The sequence below is a fragment of the Kryptolebias marmoratus genome, linkage group LG14 (assembly GCF_001649575.2).
Source record: "Kryptolebias marmoratus isolate JLee-2015 linkage group LG14, ASM164957v2, whole genome shotgun sequence".
In the NCBI taxonomy this organism is placed as follows: Eukaryota; Metazoa; Chordata; class Actinopteri; order Cyprinodontiformes; family Rivulidae; genus Kryptolebias; species Kryptolebias marmoratus.
In genome coordinates, this window is record NC_051443.1 from 12,915,596 (window position 1) to 12,939,439 (window position 23,844).

At 39.6% G+C, this 23,844-nt stretch overlaps 1 protein-coding gene across 2 annotated transcripts in view; it reads right to left on the reverse strand.

The window, feature by feature from the left end:
- Positions 1–2,052: 2,052 nt before the first annotated feature.
- csgalnact1a (chondroitin sulfate N-acetylgalactosaminyltransferase 1a) overlaps positions 2,053–23,844 on the reverse strand; it is a 38,182-nt gene continuing 16,390 nt past the window's right edge. For both annotated transcript variants that reach the window (XM_017407945.3, XM_017407947.3), the window contains 6 exons: positions 19,641–19,857; positions 17,043–17,144; positions 8,687–8,865; positions 5,252–5,346; positions 5,013–5,094; positions 2,053–3,723 (listed from right to left, as the gene is read on the reverse strand). In XM_017407945.3, the coding sequence (XP_017263434.1) occupies positions 3,434–3,723; positions 5,013–5,094; positions 5,252–5,346; positions 8,687–8,865; positions 17,043–17,144; positions 19,641–19,857 (965 nt within the window). In that variant the 3' untranslated portion in view covers positions 2,053–3,433. The remainder of the gene's footprint in view (positions 3,724–5,012; positions 5,095–5,251; positions 5,347–8,686; positions 8,866–17,042; positions 17,145–19,640; positions 19,858–23,844) is intronic.

Sequence of the window (23,844 nt, forward strand, 5' to 3'; positions counted from 1 at the left end):
TATGACGCACTGGCGGCGCGTTCACGGATTGTCGAGCGGGGTGAGGGAAAACACGACCTGAGCAGAGGCCCAGCGTTTAATATGGTCTTACGTTTTAGTTGAACTTGAACAAGAACAAAAATATGTTCTGATTTTAAAGGACACGTTCTTAAAACTCCAAATTGGCCACAACTCAGTCAGTTTTACAGATATTGAGCTAAAATTTACAGCAAAATATGTGTGGCATTTTTGAACTCTGCAAGGTTTTAGTGCAGTGGTGTTCAATCCTGGTCCTCGAGGGCCGCTCTCCTGCATGTTTTTGTTGTTTCCTTGCTCCAACACACCTTATTCAATGATTGACTTACCACTTCAGCAGATCTTCAAGTTCTACACAGGCCTGTAAATCACCTATTCATTCAAATCAGGTGTGCAGAAGCAGAGAAACAACAAAAACATGTAGGATAGTGGCCCTCCAGGACCAGGATTGGACACCACTAAGTGGTTTCCACGTGTGGAGGTTTCACACTGCTGCTTTACTATAATATTGTTTTTGTTTTTTTCAATTAGTCCAGATTAAGTGTCAAAAACGATTTTAAAAAAGGTTGCTGACTCATACAGAATGTAAAACTGCTGCTCTGAGAAAATAAGTACAGGACAACCCAGTAAAATCTTAGAGTAACATTCAAATGGAAGTAATTAGTTTGTGATTACAACTTAGAGCCTCACATAAACATCTTGTGAACTTGTTTCAGAAAAAAAATCCCACGTCACCGAGGTACATGAACTCCTTCTGCAAACACGGCCAATGTGGCTCTCAGAAGACGCCGTCTGTCTGATAATGTATTTGATACTCGCCATACAGTCAGCTATACAGCGTTTCACACACATCTCGGGCCTGTGGGTCAAACACTGTTTACTGTCAGAGGCCGCACGAATGTCCACCACTTAAAGTACTTGTTACCTCAGTGGGGTGAAAATTTCTGAGAACTCAGTGTGGTCTATGGGTTCCCACACCACAGGTTCACAGTTTAAAAAACCCTGTAACCTTTTTGTGGTCATAGTAACATCATCCTATGTATGCACAACCATCATCATCTACATAACATAACTGCAGAAGAGTGAAACTACAGCTACTTCCTCCACATTCTCTAGTGAGCACATTGAGTTTCAGCCTACAGGTTCCTACCTAACGTGGAGATAAACAGCAACGATCACACGCCTCTGCAGGCGTGAGAATGTGCTCTGTGTTTTGAAGGAACTAAAGTGAACTTGTAATCCTATTTAAGCATGCAACAGCAACCCAAACCGTTCTTATCCAAGGGGGTATTTCAGCAAAAACAACGACAAAGAAGCTTGTAATTTCACTGAAATGCACTGAAAAACTGCATAATTTTCTAGACACGCTACACAAAGTCAAATTAAACTTCATAACACATTTAAAGTTAACCTTAGTTTGCTAAAATATTCGATTCATTAATAGGAAATCAGTAATCCGCTATAAAACCTCATAATTTCTCAACCTAAATACCTGTTGCTCCAAACAATCATGACACCTGTTGCTGTGAGCTGCTCACTGTCGCCATCTAGGGTCCAGAAAGTAAAAATACACACAAAAAAGTATGAAAATTAATTCAAATACTGCATATATTACTATAACTATATATCCAATTACTTTTTTCAGATACTTTTATTAGATATGAAATATGCATTTCAGTGCTGAAGACTTCTTTGTTAAGTAAGAAATTAATTTCTTTCCAGGATTTTACCACAAAATTCAGTGAAACGAGAGCTGGCTAAAGTAAAGAAGTTTCAGCATGTAGCCTTTTGGTGTATTAGATATAAACTGAGTTGGATAATTTAATTTGTGGTAAACAAACAAACAAATAAATGAATGAATGAAACTAATATAAAAAAGGCTTCACTGCAGGAAATGTGGCTTGTTTGGAGATTACACTTTGATGTAACGAAAAGGGAAGTAGTGCCGTCACAGTTGTTTCGTGTCTTACACAGCAGAGATAAAACTTCATTAATTCATCAGCAGGTTGCACAAAATAACTTCTTAAAACAACATACTCACAGTGAACAAATATGTTTATTTAACTTGGTTGGATAAAAACGACCGGGCAAGTAAAGAAATCCATGTTCTCTTTATACAGTAATGCTCTCGTGGCAAACATTAGAAAAACACGAGTTAATTATTAATTTTTTTTTTTTTCCTTTAACAGGTCAGCCACCAAAAGTTTCTCATTTTGATTTTGTCTTCTGACCAAAGAAATGCTGGAAGAGATGAAAGAGGAGGAAAGGAAACATCGCAGGCAAATAGCTGACTGCTCGCTTCCTTCCTAATACAAATATTTAGACTTATTGCACAAAAAACATTTTTGTGTGTTTATTTCTCACAGCTGATTTGCATTAAATAAGAAAACACATTAAGAGCTGGTTCTGACTTAGAAAGTCATCGTCGACATCAGACATTTTAATTTAATATTGTCCTTTCATTCGCTGTATGTTTAAAAACTGCTCATGTGAAAAACATAAAATAGTTTGTGTTTGTCTCGTCTTAATTAAACATATTAAAATATCTCCTCTTCAGTGATGCTGTTGCCAAATTTTGCTTTCAAAAACCAATTCATTCAAATTATTTTAGTTATGGCTTTTGTTTTGTTTTACTTGCACAACTCAAACAAATGACCCGCTCAGGCAGGCAGTAAGTGAAATACAAATACTGTTCACATTATAGACCATCACAGGCATAAATAAAGGAGTGAAAACAGCTGATTTACAAGACAGTTTGACGTTTTCAGTCCTTCACTTTGTTTGACAGCATGCACTTTAATTCTTACCCACTAGGTGGTGCTGTTTACATAGAAAACAAGTGGAGAAGCTCAGTTTTTACTGAGCGGCCACAGGCGACAGTGTTTGGATTTTACTCACATATATAAGGCACACGGATCAGAGGCTTTTGAGCTCAGAATTCAGATACACACTTTTTTTCTGGAAACACCTCTACAAACAACAAAAAAAAAATGTGTGTGAATGTTTTGCCTTTCTTGGTTGCACCCTGATATGCCTTTGCAAAGTTCAAAATCTTACTTTTGCATTAAAGAATGCAGATTGACGTTTTTAGGAAGAACATTTATTTACTTTCTTAAAACTAAACATCCCTAAAACATCTTCATATCTTCCTTGATAGTTCCAACTAAAACATTTATCACTGCAATCTTTGCTTGTGTATGTGTTAGAAATATACCATCTGATGTTTCAGCTGTAGTTTTAGATTTTCTGTTCGCGTATAAAACGAAGCTTGGCATCGAGCTCTCAGAAGGACAGCAAATAAAGTGTCCTTCCCAGAAATCCATGTACATTTAGTCGAAGTAAAGACTTGACTCCACCTGCTCTGTTTTAACAGGTCGCACTCCTCGCGGTCATTACAACCCAACCCGTTCGGAGTCCTTCATGTTTTCTTGGGGTTTTGTTTTGCTTTCTGCCTGCGGAGGTGTGCTTCGATCTCGTGCCTGAAGAAGAGCATCCCCAGCTGGCCGTGTGAGGCCTCGTTCATGGCCTTGGACTGCATGCACATGCGGTACTGGTCCGGGGTCAGCTCGTCGGCACAGTGCTTCTCGTGCCACAGGTGGAACAAGCCGCGCGACGGCGCTCGGACCACTAGCAGGCTGCTGTGGAGGTACTTTCTGTAGAGGTGGACGTCTTCGCCGCCCCAGCCTTTGATGTCGATGTCAAACCCACCTGAGAGACCGGAGCGAGAAGATCAGATCAGGACAACATCACGGGATGTGTTGTTCCCAAATGTGGAGACACAAAACATCTGTATTAGCGAATGATTTGCAATATATTGTCAGAGCTTTGTTCAATTCCATCAGGAGTTTGTGGTCTGTGATCATAATCACTATGAGGTTTTAGCTTTTGTTTTTTTTTTTTTTGTTTTTTTTTTTTGATTGATGCAGCTTTGGATCAAGCATGCATGTCCAATGTTGCTTTGTCCAAACTGCAGAGTTATTTCAGTCATGTCAATTAAAAACCAAGACAAAAAAAGACAATCTGAGCTTCAAGGCTATACAAAGAATAAAACTGAAATTTGAGCACAGAATTAATTCATTTATTCAGTTTTAAATGTGTGTGCACTCATAAGAGAGGAAAATCATGATATTTATGGGGGGAAATCATTTTCTTTCAAGGAATATACTCTATAAATGTTAAAACAAAGGGTATTTAGCCCAAATGCAACAACCTGTCAGATGGCAGGCAGATGCAATGCCGCTGGTTGCCAGCAGAGGGCAGATGGTGTCAGAACAAACTTGGAAGAAAAAGCTCCTGGGTTCATTTGATGTATCATTAAAGATTTAAAGATTTCGCTCATAGTTTAAATCCTTTGATACAGCCAGAAGTTTTAAACTTTTGAGTAACGCAGACAATAGAATGGAGCACAGCTCCTCCCTTGTGATAGACAGTCTTATTTAAAAAGGAAAAAAGATGTAAAAAAATGGACACTTAAGGCTTCTTAAACCTGCTGGTACCATCTGTGCATTGGGTTTCATTTCCTTTTTTTTTTCCTTTTTGTCATTTGTATGTGTGTGTGCGTGCATGTTTTTGTGGCGCCACAATAAGACACTGCAGCACTGAATATATTAAATTTTGGAGGGAAACAAATTTGATGTAAATCTGTCTGGAGAGCTGATATAAGTCAGCCAGAGGAGATGGGCAGATGCTAATAGGTGCCGCTGTTGCTGCTTGGAGATTGTTTTATGCAGAGAAAGGCAATAAAATCTCTTCCCTGTTAGATAAGTAATGCATTCCTTCCCTCCCCCCCCCCCATGTCCATTAGCAGCATTAGCTTAACAATTCTGCACATGTTTGGTTGTAATTGAAGCAGCCTAATTTTTACTGCCTTATATAACACCTGAACACAGATAATCAGCCCTCAGGAGGAACTGTTTATGAATTCCTGAAGAGTCTGCGATTGGTATCTCTGCACTGCATGTCCCGTTATTTGGATGTTGCTGTTTTCTCATATTTACCGATGTTGATGAAGTCGGACCTGTACTGACAAGTCATGCCGAAACCAAAATCCCTCCAGAGGCCCGTGTCTTTCTTGATCACCTGCATGGAGAGTTGGACATTTTTACGGACAGTGAGATCTGTAGGACAAGCAGCTGGAGCGGACATCAGTTTCACAACAACCCCACAAGGGGCCGGCAGGGTAATGGGAAACAAAAAAAAAAAAGGAAAGGAGGAGGATTTGATTGCTGCGTGTTACCAGTTGCTGCTCCACAGGTGGGATGTGCTCAGGACCTCCGTAGATCAGGGTGGGGTTGTACTGGCTGAACAACACGGGGTAGAAGACCTTCTTACCTGCACAGACACAGCAGGTGTCAGACAGGTCACTGGGGACCGGACGGGCATGTGCAGCAGATTTGTGAAACTTCAAAATGACTGACTGTGTGAAGGCTGACTTCTTGGTTTTCGTTTTTCTGTACCTCTTTTTGTAATCTAACAACTTCTGCATACTTTGTTTATATGTCACACTGGGCACCATGACTTATGCTTTTTTAACTTTTGTACAATTCAAAACTGATTTATTTCCCTACAGAAATACACAGATCTCTTTAATTCCTTCAAAAACATTGTTTTCTTTCAAATCTGCTTCAGCTTACTTCCTGTTTTTGTCTTCTTTTTCTAGTTTGAGCTTTCAGCTACCACTAAGCTACTTTTACTTTTTAAATAGCCTTTTGATACCATTAGCTTTAGCTACCAGTCCACTACTTTTAGATAGTATTTTGCTTCTGCTATTTTCTTAGCTAGCATTTAACTACTTCTAACTGGCACTTGCTACTTTTAGCTTTAAGGTAGCCTTTCACTACATTAGCTTTAAGCTACCATTCTGCTACTCTTAAGTATCATTTTGAGTTTTGGCTAGTCTTTTGCTCTTTTTTAGCTTTTAGCTAGTATTCTGCTTCTTTTGGCTTTAACAGCTCAGTTCCAGCTTCTTCAGCAGATTTCAGAAGTCATTCAAGTATCAGCAGTCACACTGCATTTACACAGGAAATGCTAATTTTTCTAGCTCTCTTTGACTTGCGCTCCAGCGTACTTGCTCTACGCTACTGTTAGTTTTTAGCTAGCCTTTTGCCACGTTTAGCTTTTTTTGCTACGTCTCAATAATAAACAGCTGCAGACTCTGAGGTCCCATCGATCTGAAGGCCGGCCAGTCTGACGTTCTATCCAGTTCATGCACCAAAAGTAAACTTTATTATTATTACTACTACTACTACTAGAGGTAGTAGTAGTAGCTTGATGTTTATATTTTATGCAAAAATATGCAAAAATGTCAGTTTTAATGTTTATGTACTCAATTTCAATTAAAACTCAGATGATCTTTGGTTGATTATTGCTGCCTAGCTTCTCTTATTGACGACAAAAAGAATTTATTTCTGAAAAGCAAAAATGTTTTTTAAAAAAAGAAGCCATCTGAAAAGATAAACTCATACTTTATCTTGACATTTTTCTCTTCTGTAGGGGTTTTCATTTGAACCTTATCATCTTTCTCTGCTTTTATTGTCTGTAGCATTTATCACCAGATTAGCTTTCCCAGGAAGAAAACGAAACAAAAGCAGAAAATATTTATCCACAAGTTATCTTTAGCACACATTTCGTTTTTTTTTTTTTTAATTGCCATGCACCTCTTTTGGCAGATGATAATGTGTTTTGGCACGGTAGTAGCTGAGACTGATCCCAAACACAAAACACAAATTAGCCAATAAGTATTTGAAGCTAACTCTGTCTGTCTGTTGAATGGATTTTATTTGTTTTATACAAATAAAAGCATAAATAACGTGATTTTATTAATGTATATTCTTTACAGTTTCCTTTTATCTTGACTTAATTATCATTCACTTCAAAAATCTGAAGCATACAGGTTTTTTTCTAACACTATCAATTGTGTTGGGGACGAATTAAAACATATTTCCAAAGCATTTTAGCATGGATGTAAGAGTTAAGTTACGTTTTTTTTTGAGCATGGGATGTTGTTCTGCGCTGAACTGAAGTGTGTGAGCTGATATTTCTGTGCATCAGCCGGAAGAAGCCTGAGAGTGGACAGGCCTCAGAGTCAGATCCTTCCCTTACTTTTAGCTCTTAGCTAATGTTCGGCTTCTTCTAGCCTAAACAACTCACTTTTAGCTCCTTCAGCCATTCAGCACTCAGCTTTCACACTGCTGTTTTTATTTTGTTTGTTTAATTTCTCTAGTTTTACCGCTTCAAACAGCTTCACATGTGATTTAGGATTACTTATAAGACTTCTAAATAAAACCCCCTCAGAGGTAAATTTTCACCACACTCCAAACTAGCTCTTTTATCTACACCTGGACGAGTCAGAACGGACACTTCAGACATCTGCAGTTCAGTATTCTCCTTTCAAAATGTGAATCCGGGACCGCAGAGAGCCTCCATCAAGTACCTGAATCATATCAGCTCGCTGCTCTCAGAGTGGAGTGGTTCTATTCTAAACTCCTCATTTCTTCTCCGAGGCTAACATGAGGACATTAAGCACGGGCACCGAGAAATGCCACAGGAAAGTTAATTAGCGGATTTGTCAGGATGTGTAAACAACTTTTTGTGTAAAATGGGCCACAGAGATTCACTAGAAGCATAACTTTTCTGTGCCTAATTGTGTGTGTTTATTTGTCTGTCTGTTAGCAAAATATCTCACAAACCAGTAGACTGATTTTACTGAAACTCTCAAAAATTAATCATTAGATGTTCCTCTACAGCTGATTAGCTTTTGGAGTCAGCCCTGTTCAATATAGCTGCCACACCTAATCAACCTTAGAAACATAAAATGGCTGTAACTCTGTTTACTTAGTAGATATTGTGATAAAATTAGATGTGGTAGTAGCTGAGAGTCACCCCCAACACATACTCTGAACAATAACTAATCATTCAAGAACATCACTTAAAACTTTGCCTTTAACTATTGGAGTCAACCCTGTTTGTCTGTTAGCAAAATATCTCATGAACAACTGGGTGGATTTTAATGAAACCTTCCAAAAGTATTCATTGGATGCACATCTACAATTGATTAACCTTTAGAGTCAATCCAATTGAAGATGTCAGCCACTGCTAAATGAGCCTTAGCAAACAGAATTGGTCATAACTCAGTCAAATTTACACATATTGAGCTACAATTTGGTGAGGTTGTAGCCAAGAGTCCTTCGCAACAGATACGTTACTGGATTGCGCAAAATCTCTGTTTAAACTTATGATATGCAAGGCGACGGGCGGTGTGCATTCTTTCAAGCAACGTCAGCTCTGACTTTCACGGGGTTCTATGGACGAGCAGCTTGTTGTGTTTGGTTTTGCCAGCACCTCATCCTAACACGATGCATGCCTCCCACCGCGCACTTCAGCGATAAAAAGCTGTCTTCAGACAAGCTCGTGCAGCTGCGACTTATCAGGCTGACTGGGAAGCCGAGAGGTCGGCCCGAAAACGCCGAGCTCTGCTCCGACAGCGACACCACAGCTGAGGAGATGTGTTCCCCATTTCTTATTCTTTAAAAAGCAGGGATTAAATGTCTGAATAACACAGCTGGATTTGTGAATTCATAATCATAATTTCCCTAATTTCACCAGTTGCTAATGCATTCAAACAAAGGGTTGGAGAGAGTGAGTGTGTGTGTGTTTCTGCGCGGCGTCCCACCAGGCTGTGTGTTCAGTCTGCAGGTGTTCAGGAAGTCGGCGGTGAAGTAGATGTCCACGTCGCAGAAGAAAAGCAGCACGTTGCCTCCCCTCCAGGCCCGGGCCCCCACGTCCAGACCCCGTCCCCGAGAAAACTCCTCGTCCAGCTGCAGCAGAGTGTAGTTCTTAAAGCTCGCCTCCCTTTCAGAAGCACACAGACCGTGAGACGGGGGTTAGAGACAAAGACATCTGGACTTGAAGTTAAATTCTGCTTGTTTAAATGACAAGTATGAAATACAGCATACATGATGGGGATTTTGTTATTGCCTGCTGTCATGAAAGGCATGCAATCATGTAATTGCATAGGCTTGTGTGTGTTTGTTTGTCTGTTAGCAAAATATCCCATGAACCGCTAGGTAGATTTTAATGAAAATTTCAGAAATTAATCAATAGATGCACATTTACGACTGATTAACTTTTGGAATTAATCAAATTTAGGATGGCCGCTGCAGCTAATCAAACTTAGGAAACACAAAAATAGCTATAAATCAGCCAATTTTACAGATATTAACCTAATATTTTGGTGTGGTGATAGCTGAGAGTCATCACCAAAACATACTCCAATGAAACACTTAAGGTCTTTCTTTAAAACTTCGGCATTAACTGTTGGAGTCAACCAGGTTTGTCTGTTAGCAAAATATCTCACAAACCACTGAACCAAGGTTAATGAAACTCAAAAAATGATTAGTGACAGTAGCTCTACAAATGATGAGCTTTTGGAATCAGCCCAGTTTAAGATGGCCACCACAGCAAATTGAACTCATTCAGTTTTACAGAGGCCTGAATTTAAAACTTTGGCATGCAAGGCATCGAGGAATGCCAAGTTCATTACCATAATATGAAACCGTTATTTTCCCTATTCTTAATATGTTTGATGTTTTCATGTTTATACACTCAATTTAAGTTTAAATCCAGATGTTCTGTGGTTTATTATTGCTGCCTAGCTTCTCTTATTGACGTCAAAAGAGTTTATTTCTGCAAAGCAAAAACATATTTTTCAAAAGTCAACTGCAAAGATAAACTCATACTTTATCTTGACATTTTTCTCTTCTGTAGGGGTTTTCATCTGAACCTTATCATCTTTCTCTGCTTTTATTGTCCGTAGCATTTATCACCAGATGAGCTTTCCCAGGAAGAAAACGGAACAAAAGCAGAAAATATTTACCCACAAGTTATCTTTAGCACACATTTTGTTTTATTTTATTTTTAAAAAATCGCCAGGCACTGAAAGGCAAAGGCAGATGATAATGTCTTTTGGCATGGTAGTGGCTGAGACTGATCCCAAACACATGTTCCGAGTACTAACAGGTTGCTTAAGATATTTGGCCAAAATTTTGCCGTTAACTATCTGAAGGCAACTCTGTCTGTCTGTTAGCAAAATATCTCTTGAACCACTGAATGGGTTTTAATGAACTTTGCAGAAAGTATTGATTGGATGTACATCAACAACTGATTAACTGTTGGAGTTGATCCAACTTAAGATGGCCGCCACAGCCAACTGACATTGGCTAACACAACAATGGCTATAACTGAGTCAATTTCGCAAATATTGAGCTAAAATTTGACGTGGTGGTAGCTGAGAGTCATTCACAACACATACTTTAAACGTGGCATCTTGTGATGTCGTGTGAGATTGCACATAATGGTATTTTGAGTTCAAAAAACTTCAAACTCTTTCATGAAAGGCAGTGGGTGATATGCATTACTTCAAGCAATGATAGGCCTTTAATTTCCATCAGACTGGAAAAAAAGCCAAAAAAAAAAATTAGTACCAGTGGGAAACAAGCCTTCCTGTGTTGCTGGCTTTTTTTTTACATGGCTGTGGCCTGAGTAAATAGAAACAGCTGGATCCAGATGCACCCAGCTGTGGCGTTTTCATTAACCAAAACAAATCACGCTGTTAGTCACTAATCCTTCACTCATCCCTGCACCTACACACACACACTTATCGTCTTCAGATGGTGGAAGCTGTGGAAAGGCTGGCTCACATATCTTAGTTTGAAGCAGAACAAACAGGATAAAACATCCTGTTTCATTTATGCGATGTCGGGTAAAACGACAGCGGGGGCAGAGATTTGTAGGAGGAAACAAGCATGACCAGAGGAAATCTTTCACCTGAGGCGGCCTGATTCATCCCACCCATAATGCCATTTTCTCTGCTGCACGTCCGCTTTTTGTCCATAGTGTTAATCAGCCGATTTACTCACTGGTGCTATGGCGTGAAGCCTTTTGTCTCTCTCAGACCCGTTCAGCCTCCCTCCCCATAAATAAGACATGATAAACCTTTATGACGCCGGACGGCCCTAAATCCCAGAGACTGGAGCGTCCAAGTCTGTCTAAATCCAAACAGTCAATCTGCGTCTCTGAGTCCGGCAGCGGAGGACGGAGCTGCTGGCACTGAAGTGTCCACAGCTGGCAAAGACAGAACAATGGTTCTGCTGTGTTTCCAACACAGCGCCGGCTGCATTCGCATGTTATTCAGTCTCAGCTTTAATGTAGCACCAAGTGCATCTATCTGAGATCCACACAACCAGGTGAACTGCTAAGAGAGGGACCTGCGTGACTCAACCATTTTGTTTGGGGGAGGAAAGAAAAAAAAAAAAAAAAAAAAAAACAGAGAAAGCCCTAAAGTTTAGGCTTGTAAAAGTCGTTTAGCAGAATAAAAAGTGAGCATCTGAAAGTACTGAACGGAGTCAGACTAAATTTACACACAAGTGAGAATAAGAAAAAAACTGAAAAGTTACATTAATGCATAATTAAATCAATAGTTTGTTTCACTGGTGCAAAGATGCAAACAAACTCATGCATCTAGATTTAATCCCCAAACTGCACGTATTCATGGCTGCTCCGTCAATTCAATCCCACCCACTGATCACGTGAACGTGCACAGAGACGTTAATCTCCACATTATTTACAGTTCACACTAATCTCTGTCAGTCTCAGCTGGAAATAAGGTTCTGTTTTAATAAGCTAAGCTTTTAAGGACTTTTAATAAACAACTAAAATCAAAGACAAGCTCCTGCTATTGACATGTTTTCAGATTCAGCAACAGCCAACGAGTTCCCTTAAAATGACTTTTATTCCAACTGGAGACTTTAAATCACTCAGACTTTATAATGGTGTGAACGTTGATCAGCGCTCCCACTGTTGTTTTCCTGTCTTTTATTTGTTTATACATTTTCTGCTGTCTAACTACTTCTGCACCATTTATACATCAAAACCTTCAGCTGATTTAGAAGACGGGTGCTATGACCTTCAGCTTTTGTTCTTTCTATACTTTTCAGATGATTTAACTTTATTTACAAATATTTCCTTGGTAGAAATACACGAGCTCTCTTCAGTTCTCTTCAAACCTTCTTCAGCACATTTGCTCTATTTCTGTCTTTTACCTTTACACTTTAGCTATTATTATGCTACATTTAGCCTTTTGCTACTTTTAGCTTCTAGCTACCATTCTGTTACATTTAGCTAGCCTTTTGCTGCAGTTTTTAGCTTCTAGCTAGCCTATTTCTACTTTTAGCTTATAGCTAGCCCTTTGCTACTTTTAGCTTTTAGCTAGCATTTTGTTACTTTAAGCATTTAGCAAGTGTTGTGCTTCTTTTATCTAGTGTTATGCTACTTTTAGCTAATATTTTGGTCCTTCTACTTTTTAGTTATTATTTTGGTCCTTTTAACTCTTAGTGTTCAGCTACTTTTAGCTACCGTTTTGGTCCTTTCAGCATTTAGCTCATGTTCTGCTAATTGTACCTACTGTTATCATTTTAGTTACTCTTTTGGGCCTTTTAGTGTTTAGCTAGTATTTTGGTCCTTTTAGCTCTTAGCTAGTGTTCAGCTTCTTTTAGCTACTGTTTTGGTCCTTTTAGCATTTAGCCAGTATGCTGCTACTTTTAGCTAGAGTTTTGGTCCTTTTTACCTAGTGTTCAGCTTCTTTTAGCTTTCGATCATTCAGTCAGTGTTCCTGCTGCGTTTTCACAGAAGATGCCGTTTATCCGGCTTATTATGACTCCGACTCTGTTCACCGAGCGACAGACGCAGGAGTTGCAGTATCTCCTCCGAGCAGTTCGACAAAACACAAAAGATCCCGGGCTTCAGATGGGTAATCAGTAGTCTACGCATGTAATGCAGAAGACGTGCAAAGCCATAAAAAATGCAGAGTTGGTTTCAGCTGAGGCCTGAGGTGAGACAGCTACAGTTTAATAACTCTGAGTAAACTGGATCTGTAACAGATTTGCAAAACCAGAATCTGTCACAGCTTTCAGATTCATCTCCAGTTTGTTTGGCACTAAAAGAACCTCATATTCTCCTCCTAATGAACTAATGGTTTTTCTTCTCCTTCTTCTGAGCTTTCAAAGATTTCTCAGTGAACTCACTCATCTGACAGACTAAAATGCCATCATTTATGAAAGGCAAGATGTGAAAAGAAAGAAAGAAAAAGCCAGAGTCTGAAGGAGTGATCTATTCTTTAATCCTTTTTATCCGTTTTCCAGCTTTCCGTATAATCCTTGTTAATCGACTGGTCGCGTCCTTGAAAGTGAGATTTGTTTTTTTTCCTCCACATTTGGCTCTTGAATCTTATCTGTGCACCTCTCCACTCCCTTCCCTTTCCCACAGTTCTGCCCAGCGCCTTCATCTGGTCTCCAGGTCCACAGCGCAGTCATTATTTACACGTATTGACTGGACGGATCGCTCACGGGTCTCTCTCCTTTAATCACCGTCTCCCTCCCTCCTCTTTATTTCACACTGTTGTGAATTTCTATTCTGAAAGATGTAAGCGTCAGATATTTACAGCCTCCCCCCAAGAGAGTCTCCGATTGAAGCTTTGAAGTGTGAATTTCTGAGCATTATTTTTGAAACGAGACCACCTGAACAGATTTATTTTAAAAACGCATCCTATAAAGTAGGAAGTCTGAGAACACTGAAGCCATGATTTTTCTGGTGCAAAAGTCGATTTTTAGCCCGCCACCGAAACACAAAGGCGGACAATAATGATTTTGCTCGTATCTACTCGTGTGTTCATGTCTGTTAGCGAAATATCCCATGAAACACTGAATGAATTTTGATCAGGCTTTCAGAAAGTGATCACTGGATAGACCGCTTCAACTGATCAACTTCTGGAGTCAGTTCAGCTCAAGATGGCCGCCACAGCTAGTCAACATTAGCAAACACAAAAATAGCTGTAACTCTGTCAGTTTTACAGATACTCAGTTAAAATTTGACCTGGTAGCTGATAGTCAGTCACAGCACATACTTTGAGCGTGGCATTTTCACAACATCACGTGAGATTTTGTGAAACGTCCTTTTCAAGGTTTGACCAAAAACGGCTACAACTCTTATCATTTTGAACATTAGATGATCTGAGTTTAAACTTCTGGCATAAAAAGTACCATTAATACCTTCTTACAGGTTTCTGGGAAGTTTCTGCTTGTTTATAATAGCCTTTAGTGCTTATGTAGTGAATGCTTTTGGTAATTATCTGAGCAGGGTTAGGCTTAGAGGCAGAGCGTGTGACTGCAGTGTGATTTCTGATTTCAATAAGCACAAACCCGAGCAGTTAGCCTGAACTGAATTTGTTGGAAGAGCAGAGCAGAGTCTGACTGATCTGAGCTGCTAATGATGCCGACGCTGCTGCAGGGAGAACGATGTCGGTCCATTAGGATGTGCGCTTCCGCTTCTGAGCTGAACCAGTTTTAGTTTGACCTCTTCAGAGCACAGTGTCGCTTAAAAAGACTGAGCCAGTGTAAATGTGAAATTAATCGGAAAATTCTAAACTCCTGATAAATAACTTTCTGAGAACAGAAAGGGAAAATGTTAGAGAGAGGCAGTAATTTTACTCCAAGTGTGATCAAAGTAACCAATTACAAAACTTAAAGAAGTGCATATCACCTGCAACTTACGCAGGAAAGCTTGGACTGTGTGTTGTGTATAACTCTCAGCTACTACCACACTAAATCCTAGCTCAATATCTGTAAATCTGACTAAGGTATAATCATCTTTGTTCTCTAAGGTTCATTTAGCTGTGGCAACCATTTTGAATCGGATTGACTCTTAAAGTCAATCAGTTGTAGATGTGCATCCAATGATTACTTTCTGAAGGTTTCATTAAAATCCACCCAGTGTTTCATGAGATATTTTGCTAACAGACAAACAGGGTTGACTCCAATAGTCAAAAGCAAAGTTTTAAGCGATTTTCTCGTGCGATTAGTTACTGTTCAGAGTATGTGTTAGGGTTGACTCTCAGCTACTACCACACCTAATTTTATCACAATATCCATAAAATAAACAGAGTTACAGCCAGTTTTGTGCTTGAGGTGGATTAGCTGTGGCAGCCATATTGAATCGGGTTGACTCCAAAAGCTAATCAGTTGCAGATGTTCATCCAGTGACTACCGGCTGAACATTTCTTTAAAATCTGTCCAGTGGCTCGTGAACTATTTTGCTAACAGACAAAAAATGCGAGCGCACGCAGACTTTGGCAAAAACACCGTCACCCAGTGCTGTAATGGACAAGACATGATAGTCAAAACCAACAGTAATATGATGAGAATAAGGACTATTTCAGAAAAACATTGAATGTTCTTGCATTTGCATTTAGTTGATTTAAAAATATATGAGAACAGATTCATGCTTCAGGTATTTAAATCTTTTTTTTTTCCTTTGCAGCTACACTTTCCACACTTCACTCCTCCGTCCCTGAGAGCCCGTGTGCAGGCTGTGATTGGCTCCTGCACCTGCCTGAAGTTTCCCATAATGGGACCACAGGTAGTTATCTCCCCGCAACGATTCCCATTTATTTCAACCTCAGTCTGAGAGGCACATAATAGAAAAATGGAGTACGGGAGTGATTACAGAGAACGATTCACACCCAGAGATGCTGCTATATAACACACGAATGCATTAACTTTGGAGGAAAAAAAAACTGCAGCGTAGTTCAACACCATTTCTTTCGTGTGGTTTTATGTTCAATTTCAGCTTCAACTGTTCTTATTATCACCCGCAGTCAATTTGACAGAGACTGGGTGAAAATTTGGTGTGGCAGTGGAGCTAAGAGATGACGCGATACTGAATTAGATATTGTTATTTTCAAGGTTTGACCAAAATGGCCACAGCTCCGTCATTTCTCAACACAAGGTGATGTCAGTGTAAAACTCTGGCATGAAAGGCGGCGGGTGATATGCATTCCTTCAAGGAACGCTTGACATTTAATTTCTCTCTTACTTTTTAAGCAATTCCTAACAGTCAGCGGAGTTCCAAATTTCTTGTTTGTTCCTTTGTTCTTTATATAGCCGACATTTACAGCTTTGAAATTTGCGATCTTTACTTCACTTTCAGAATGTGCCCTTTTTTTTTTTTTTTACGTCTCCAACAGAGAGACAAAGAGACGCTGTGTGATGCTGGAGATGGTCCGATTGATTCAAGGCCACACACACACACACTCACACAAACCTTCGAGGAAGGGAAATCAACAAGCGTCGCCATAGCAACCCCTCGGGGTAATGTGTGGCTCAATTCACAGAGGGTTTGACTCCTGATCAGCCCGCAGCGATCGTCTCCCAGGGTGGTGTGGGCGTCGAGGTCCAGCGGCTAAAGGGCAGGGTGAGTCAGGGACGATCGCGGGCCCGGTGTAATTTATCGGGGCGGCGCACTGCTCCATTATTCATCGAGCGGATGACTGGCTGTGGCAGAACGCCGAGCCAGGAGTGTGCGTGCACTTCAGGTTTGTGTGTCACTACAGGGAGACTGATTACAGGATGCAAAAAGGAGGAGATCCTAGTGTGGAAGCAGCAAAAAGGTTTCATCACCCGCCACCAAAGGTGAAAGCAATAATGGTTTTACCAGTATCTCATGAACCACTGGATGGTTTTTAATGAAACTCTAAAGGTTATCCTTGGATATACATCTACAACTGATTAACTTTTAGAGTTAACTCATGGTCGCCACAGTCAGCTAACCTTAGAAAACACAAAAATGTCTACAACTCAACCGGTTTTGCAGATATTAAGTTAAAAGTGTGTGTGGTAGTAGCTGAGCATCATCTCAAATACATAGTCTGAGCACTACACAATGCATTTACTGATAAAGTCAACTTTCAAAAAGTAATTATTGGGTGATCACGCTTAATGTCATTTACAAGGTTTGACTAAAACGGCTATAACTCCATGCCTTCTCATCGTAAAATGATCTTAGTTTAAAACTCTGGCATGAAAGGCAGCAGGTGATATGCATTCCTTCAAATAAGTCTAGGCTTTTAATATTTCCCTTTATCTTCTTTATAGTCTGCAAACAGTGTCTAATTTCAACCGGCTGCAGTTCAAACCCACCTGGATGTGTTTTCCAGAGTGCTGCGGACTTCGCTCATCTGCTCCTTCCCAAAATACACCACTGTCAGGTGCACCCGGCCATCCTGACGCAGGCAGACTTCCCTGTGCACAAAACACACACACAAAGAATGGGACATCGGGGATAAAAGCCTTACATAAGCTGCGCACACGGGGGTTTGGAGGAAGGAAGTGAACCAGGACTTCTCTTCCTTCTGGAGAGAAGATGTGGAGGTTTTACGCTTGAAGTGAGCGTTGCCACAAAACAGTTTTAAAATTAGATCAAAGGAAAGCCAAATTGTCAAATTGAGTTAACAGGCCATCCCTCAACATAAACAGACAATGGTGTCTACAGTTTTGGCCCTTAAGTCCAAGTGCTTCCTGAGTTTTTTAATTTTTTTAATTTGATGTTTGAACTGCCAGAGATATTCTCGCAAACTGTAGAAATGTGGACTTACTGACAAAGGCGTCACATCATTAAAATAGAAATGCACTGGGATGACCAACCACAGCGCAGTCTCTGCTAATGAGGCACAAATTAATGCCGCCATCTTGGTAGGTGCTAGGCGGCGCCCTTTGTTTTTGCAGACAATGAATATCTGAGGAATAAAACTAAACTCACTCAAATAGTCAAATGTTTTACCAAAACCGTAGCCAAGTAACCAAAATCTAAATGCTAATAAATAGTGAATCAGTGTATAGGCTTAACAAAGGCTCAGTTATACATGTATAAATACTGAAGAGTATTATATAAGGCCTCAATATTTCCAGAATTACAAGGAAAAAAAATCTAAGTTGTTAGTCTAAGTGCAAATTACTACAGATACTGACAGCAGAGCTCTGGTTAGACTAAACAGAATTACTTAAAGAGCGAATATGTACTTGTCTGGTTAAAAGGATTACAGCACTTGGTAATTTTATCACCAAGTTGAATACCAGCTAACTCGTAGGAAGTGACATTTTATAAAGGTTCAATTAATTTGTTCTTTAGGCCTAATCCTTAAGTGCACTTAAGGATACAATACTTAGGGTACAGTAACATGTTAGGTTAGTGATTTACTGTTAATTCTTAGCCAGGCTTGGTGGGAGGCTCATTTACAGAATACCTTTGTTTCCTGTTTTCACAATATGCATGTATATTTTTTATTAAAAAAAGGCTATCTCTATTCAATTTTGGAGTGATGACAGAGAATACAGCAAACACAAGGCCTTAATGTGTAATATAAACAGTACAGAGTGCATGTAGCACTTAACAAGATGGCTGCCATGAACCTCACCTACCACCCTCAGTGGTCATTCCAATGTGTCTCTGTTTTAGTTAGTGACACCATGTAAGTCTTTAGAAAAAGTTTGGGTTCTGTTAAATCGATGGGGAACCTGTGTTTCCCCATGTGTGTTCGGCAACATATTCTAATATTTTTGACACCATTTATGTTATTATAAATGCTGTTTGAAATACACTTTCTTTTTACAAGTACATTTTTCTTTGTCCCCATGTTTGGAAAGCAGATCAGCTATAACAATTTTATTGTGTGATAAAATAAAGACTATTTTCCAACTTACAAGGTCAGAGTCCAAAACTCGCAGCTTTTCTTGCCTATTCGCAGAAGAAGATTCACATTTTTTTCCCCCCATTGAATGAATAAATAAGTTCTGATAACAAAAAATATTGGTTGCGTTTATCACCCAGACACAGTCTGTGACACACGCTGCTTCTTCTATTGCACCTTTAATACAGATGAGAGAAAACTGTTTACTCAGCAACTCACTAAGTCTTTTAACATTTTTGCCAAGCTCTATATCAACCACTGCAGGACTGCCCAGGGAGGGTGGGCTTTTTAATGGGCTCCAACAATTCTTACTAAGCATGTAAAAAGAGCTGTGATAAGCAGCAGCAGCCAAACTATAAATCACACACATTAAGGAGGAAGTTTCCTCTACTGATCGTGGCAGACTGCAGAGCTGAAACAACCACGTTGTGCTGTTAGCTAATAAGTTTTGATTGATGTAATTTTAAAAACGATTTTCACTTTGTAGAGCAGCATTCACTGAGATTTAGACCTTTCTATTCTATTTAAACCTTGATCATGACTTTATCTTGTTAGTATACAAACTGTACTTATAATTAAATTTGTTCAACATTTAAGATGCAACAACATGTAGTGGTAGGTTCTTCCATTACTGTAACACCACCTCTTCATTTAATGTTATACAAGCTGGTGATAATAATGTGCCTGGGTTTATTATTCGATGAAGGAAATTATCCCTGGGGTTTTATAGGGATTGATAAAGTGATCTGCAGTCTGTTAAATAGCTTTACTCTTATTCTTGCAGATATTCTGGTTATGCCTGCTAGCACCAAATAAATTAACTGATAAGACCAAAAACACAGTTTTCAGAACTGCATTCTTCCTCACTCATCTCCTCACTTTGTACAATTATTAACCATGGGTATCTCATTTTCCTGATAGTGTTACAAGAGATGAAAAAGAAAGGTTATGCATGATTTATGGCGTTTCCACTGATGCCACGCTGTTTGATGGGCTTCACAACCCAAAGCTGTGATGGATGATACGAAGGATTAAAGACAAGCCTAAATACCTGAAGTTGTGCATGAACTGTTTGAATTTATCCGTTCGTCCAGACAGTGGGACAACGATGTTAATCAGGACGTCGGCTGTGTCCGCCCCCTCGGTTTTCACCTTCATCAGGGGTCCGAAGGGCCGGAAGAGGACCAGGCGCCTGAAGTCATGAGTGGACTCCCCCCTGAAGGTCAGCTCGTACAGCGTCCCTTTGTCCTTCTCTGTCCGAGTGATACCTGATGGTTAAAACACAAACCTGAAGTCAGGACCAAACATACTCATCTATGAACAATGCAATCGGACCTCATGAATCATGGTCTTTGGGTTCTGTTAAGTTTATCCAGCTTTGCTCTCCTTTTCTTATTTTGTATCTAAAGTTTGAGTCAGCTGTTTTTTCTTGCCCTAAAACCAGAGACCTGTACTATGAAGCAGGTTCAACATATTCAGAGCATCTTCAGGTGGTCTGGTTTAACTAAGGCTACCAATGGAGATCACACATCATGATGCTGTGACATCAATGATACAATCAATCCAGGTTTCTTGAATGTCATAAAAAAAAAAGATGCAATTGGCATCAGGTGACCACTCACAATCATGGACCAGAAAAAAAACAAAACAAAACAAAAAAAAAAAAACTGCTGGTGAATGTGTAAATTATTAAGCTTACCAGTATCCCTGTTACATTATTAAAGGACATTACATTAATATATACTTTTACTGAAGCACAAGAGACTGTTTCAACATATTCTTTCAGATAAAACCTTGATTGTTTTAAATGTTTTTTGCTTTAAATGAAAAACAAAAGACACTGAAGGTCTAAGATTCCTTGAAGTACACATTTCCACCATCTTATAGGCTAGAGTTTTAAAGTATGTGAAACCGTGAAACTACGTGAAAAAAATAATGTTTCGTTACGTGCAAAGTCACGCAATATCGCGAGGTGTCACATAATGTGTTAGGGCTCAAAGTATGTGTTGTGAATGACCCTCAGCTACTACTACACTAAATGTTAGCATAATATCTGTAAAGCTGACTTAATTATAACTGTTGCTGTGTTCATGAAGGTGAGCTGGTTGTGGCGGCCAGCTTGAACTGGGTTGGCTCCAAAAGTGAATCAGTTGAGGACATCCAGTGATTACTTTCTGAGAATTTCCCTAAAATCCGTCCAGTTTCATGAGATATTTTGCTAACAAACACAGACACAGGCAAAAACATTATCGCCTTCAGTCTAGTTAGTCATCTAGTGAGTGCATTTCTGTCATTCCTGATCTAAAATGTTACATAAAAAGTGTTTACTTGACTTGTGATTTTAATTAAACCTTTAAATATTTGTTTTTATTAAAAATAATAACCAGTGAATCATGATAATGGAAATCCCAAACAGAGTCTGAACTTACCTCGATTAGCCAATGGCCGTGCGTTTGTAGGTTTCACACCATTAATTATCCCTCCTGCTGCGTGTTGTTTATTGCCTCCCATAAAATATACAGTCCCAGTGTTGCTCTTTGCCAGATCCTTATCATTTTATTTGTGTTCTGTATTCTCTCATGTAAAGGCTTGTTTTTGCTTTTGTGCCACACTCAGAAAGTTTTTTATTGGACTTCCCGCCTCGCAGCAGCCTTTGGCTTTATTTTAAAATAAATGTATTACTTGTTACTTGCCTCTGGAGCCTCCTCTGCATCACTACAGCCCGTAACAACAAGAGATAACATTTTCCCCTTTTAGCATCATTTAAGAATTTTCCATAACATAAAAAAAATATTTCAAAGGAAACCTCCCCCCCATCATGTCTTTGTGCATCCATCATCAATTCTGTGTGACAAATTAATGTTTTCTTGCAGAAACAGAAAAGCCTGTGAGGACATGAGATATTCTCCACTCACTCTGGTGGTTTTGGAGCCAAGAGCCATAACAGCACGCAACACACTGAAACTCACAGACATGGAGGCTATTTTAGTCATTTTGGACTAATGTTCTTGTTACTGGCTTTAACATCAGCCCGTTCCCCAAGAGAGAAGCTGTTTTCCAATTTCTCTGCCATTACTAAGACTTTTACTCGCCAGCTGACCCTGTGAGGTTGCTGTGCAAAGAGGAGGAAAAGTAAAAAGGGAAACCTGATGCAGAATGTGAGAAGTGAGAGCAGACAGAGGAGACAAATAGGAAGGAAGCAGTAGGAGGTGAAAGCAGTGATGTATGTGATCCTCGAACAAAGACTTGGAGACAGAAACAGTGGCAGACAGACGGGGGGATGTTAAAAGATGTCAGATAAAGAGAGGAGAAACAGAAGGCTTTCTGTGGGTAAAGACTGACAGAATGATAGCAGCGCAAATTAAAGCCTTGTTGTTAAAACGGAATGCTTCCTGTGATGGAAGACCTCATTTCCCCAAAGGGACAGGAAGAGATTTCATTTAGTAAATTAAATTGTTGAAGGATTTAGACTAAATGCCCTTACTTCCTGTCTCAGTCCTACTGTCTAACTGCACGTCTCCGTCTCTTTCTGGCTGGAGAGCACATTGTGCACGTTTTTATTGTCTGTGCATAGTTTTAATTCACCAAATTGTTAATGCAGCTCTGAAACTTTCCGAAATATATCAGTCTCGCCATCTCAGCTGCCTTTTATTGAGATAAGAACTGCTGGCCCAGGCTCTAATAAAAATTGATATCCATTAAAGACAATTAAAAGGAGCAAGCAGCACTGTACTATTCTCTAGATGAGATGCGGAGGCCATTTATGTGAATAGGTGCACACACACACACACATAAATGTACACCAATATATTAAATCAGACTCGCATAAACACTTAATGTAGATGATAGGACCACACACACAAGAAGCTTTATATTTTAGGCCTTGTTCACATAAAAACACAGTTTTGCCAAAACAATCTTTTTATTTACGGTTTCTAAAAATATCTTTGTAAACATGGCATCGTTTTTGGAAACCCTAGCACCCAAAATGACCAAAAATCCCGTAGTAACTGTGCCAGGCCTGTATGTGGCGCTGTAACACTGTCACAAAACAAACAAACAAACAAAAAAAAAACCCCACCAAATACAGGAAACAAGACATGGAGTGTTAGCATTAAACTCACACACTGGGTATAAACTGTAAACACAAGAAGAAGACATGCTTGGGGTTATAGGTCAGATTACAGGTGGGGCTATGATGTCATCGTTTTTTAAAAAGGTTGCATTTTTGCCGTCTACACAAAAATGCAAAGGTGAAAGAGTGAAAGACTGATGAGCTAACAGCTAGTTCGATCTGAGCCAAGATCCAGTTAGATTGATGCTGTCTAAAAAACAGCTCTAATCTCAAAGTCTTCATTAATTGTTTTAACAGGAATTGTTTTAAGACAACAGTAATGCAATCCGATTTGGTCTTGTGCCACTCAAGACTAGCCATTAGCTTGTTATTCCAACAATATCAAATCCATTTCTCCAAACTGAGATTGTTTAAAGAGCTATTTACAACAGATACGATATTAACTGCTTTTAACTACCCCACAAGCCTCATTTCAAAAGATTTAAACCATCATTTTAACCTCAGGCGGCTTTTTTCTCCCAGCAATGTGCTCCTACTGATCTCGGTTAAACTACCATCTACTAACACACACTTGAGACAGTGAAACACACGCGCACACACACGCTTCCTAAGTGAACGAGGAGCAGCTGCGCTCATTTCCGGAGGTTTTGATCAGAGCTGAGAGGAACAAACCGGGGGGATATCCTGGCAGGAGTTACGTACGTGCAAACACGCTCAGGTATCTGACCCTCCAGGGATAAACAGTGCTTATAAAAGAACAAAAAAGACAAACCTGGCACAGATCAGGTGCTAGGATGTGTCCTCAGAGCTCTGATTACAAACAATGAACAGCCTTCAATTACACTTGTAGCTGCTCTAAGGATGGATGATGATGCATTCAGCTCAAATCGTTCCGGTTGTTCGGCGACTCTTGAATTCATTGTTTTTCGAGCAGTAATCATAGAAATGCCAACATACCCAGCATAAATGCAGCTCAGTTTTTACTGTAACACATTTCCTCACAGTTGCATCTTCTTGGTTCCTTTGCTCCTTTTTTTTTCCCCCCACATTTACAGCTTCAAAATTTGTGACCGCAAGTTGCATCATTCACGGAAAACTTGCTGCACATCATTCCTGTAGCTCGACGGTAAACACACCGTCTGTGAGCACAGTGACAAAGCTTCAGGTCTGCTTCGGCATC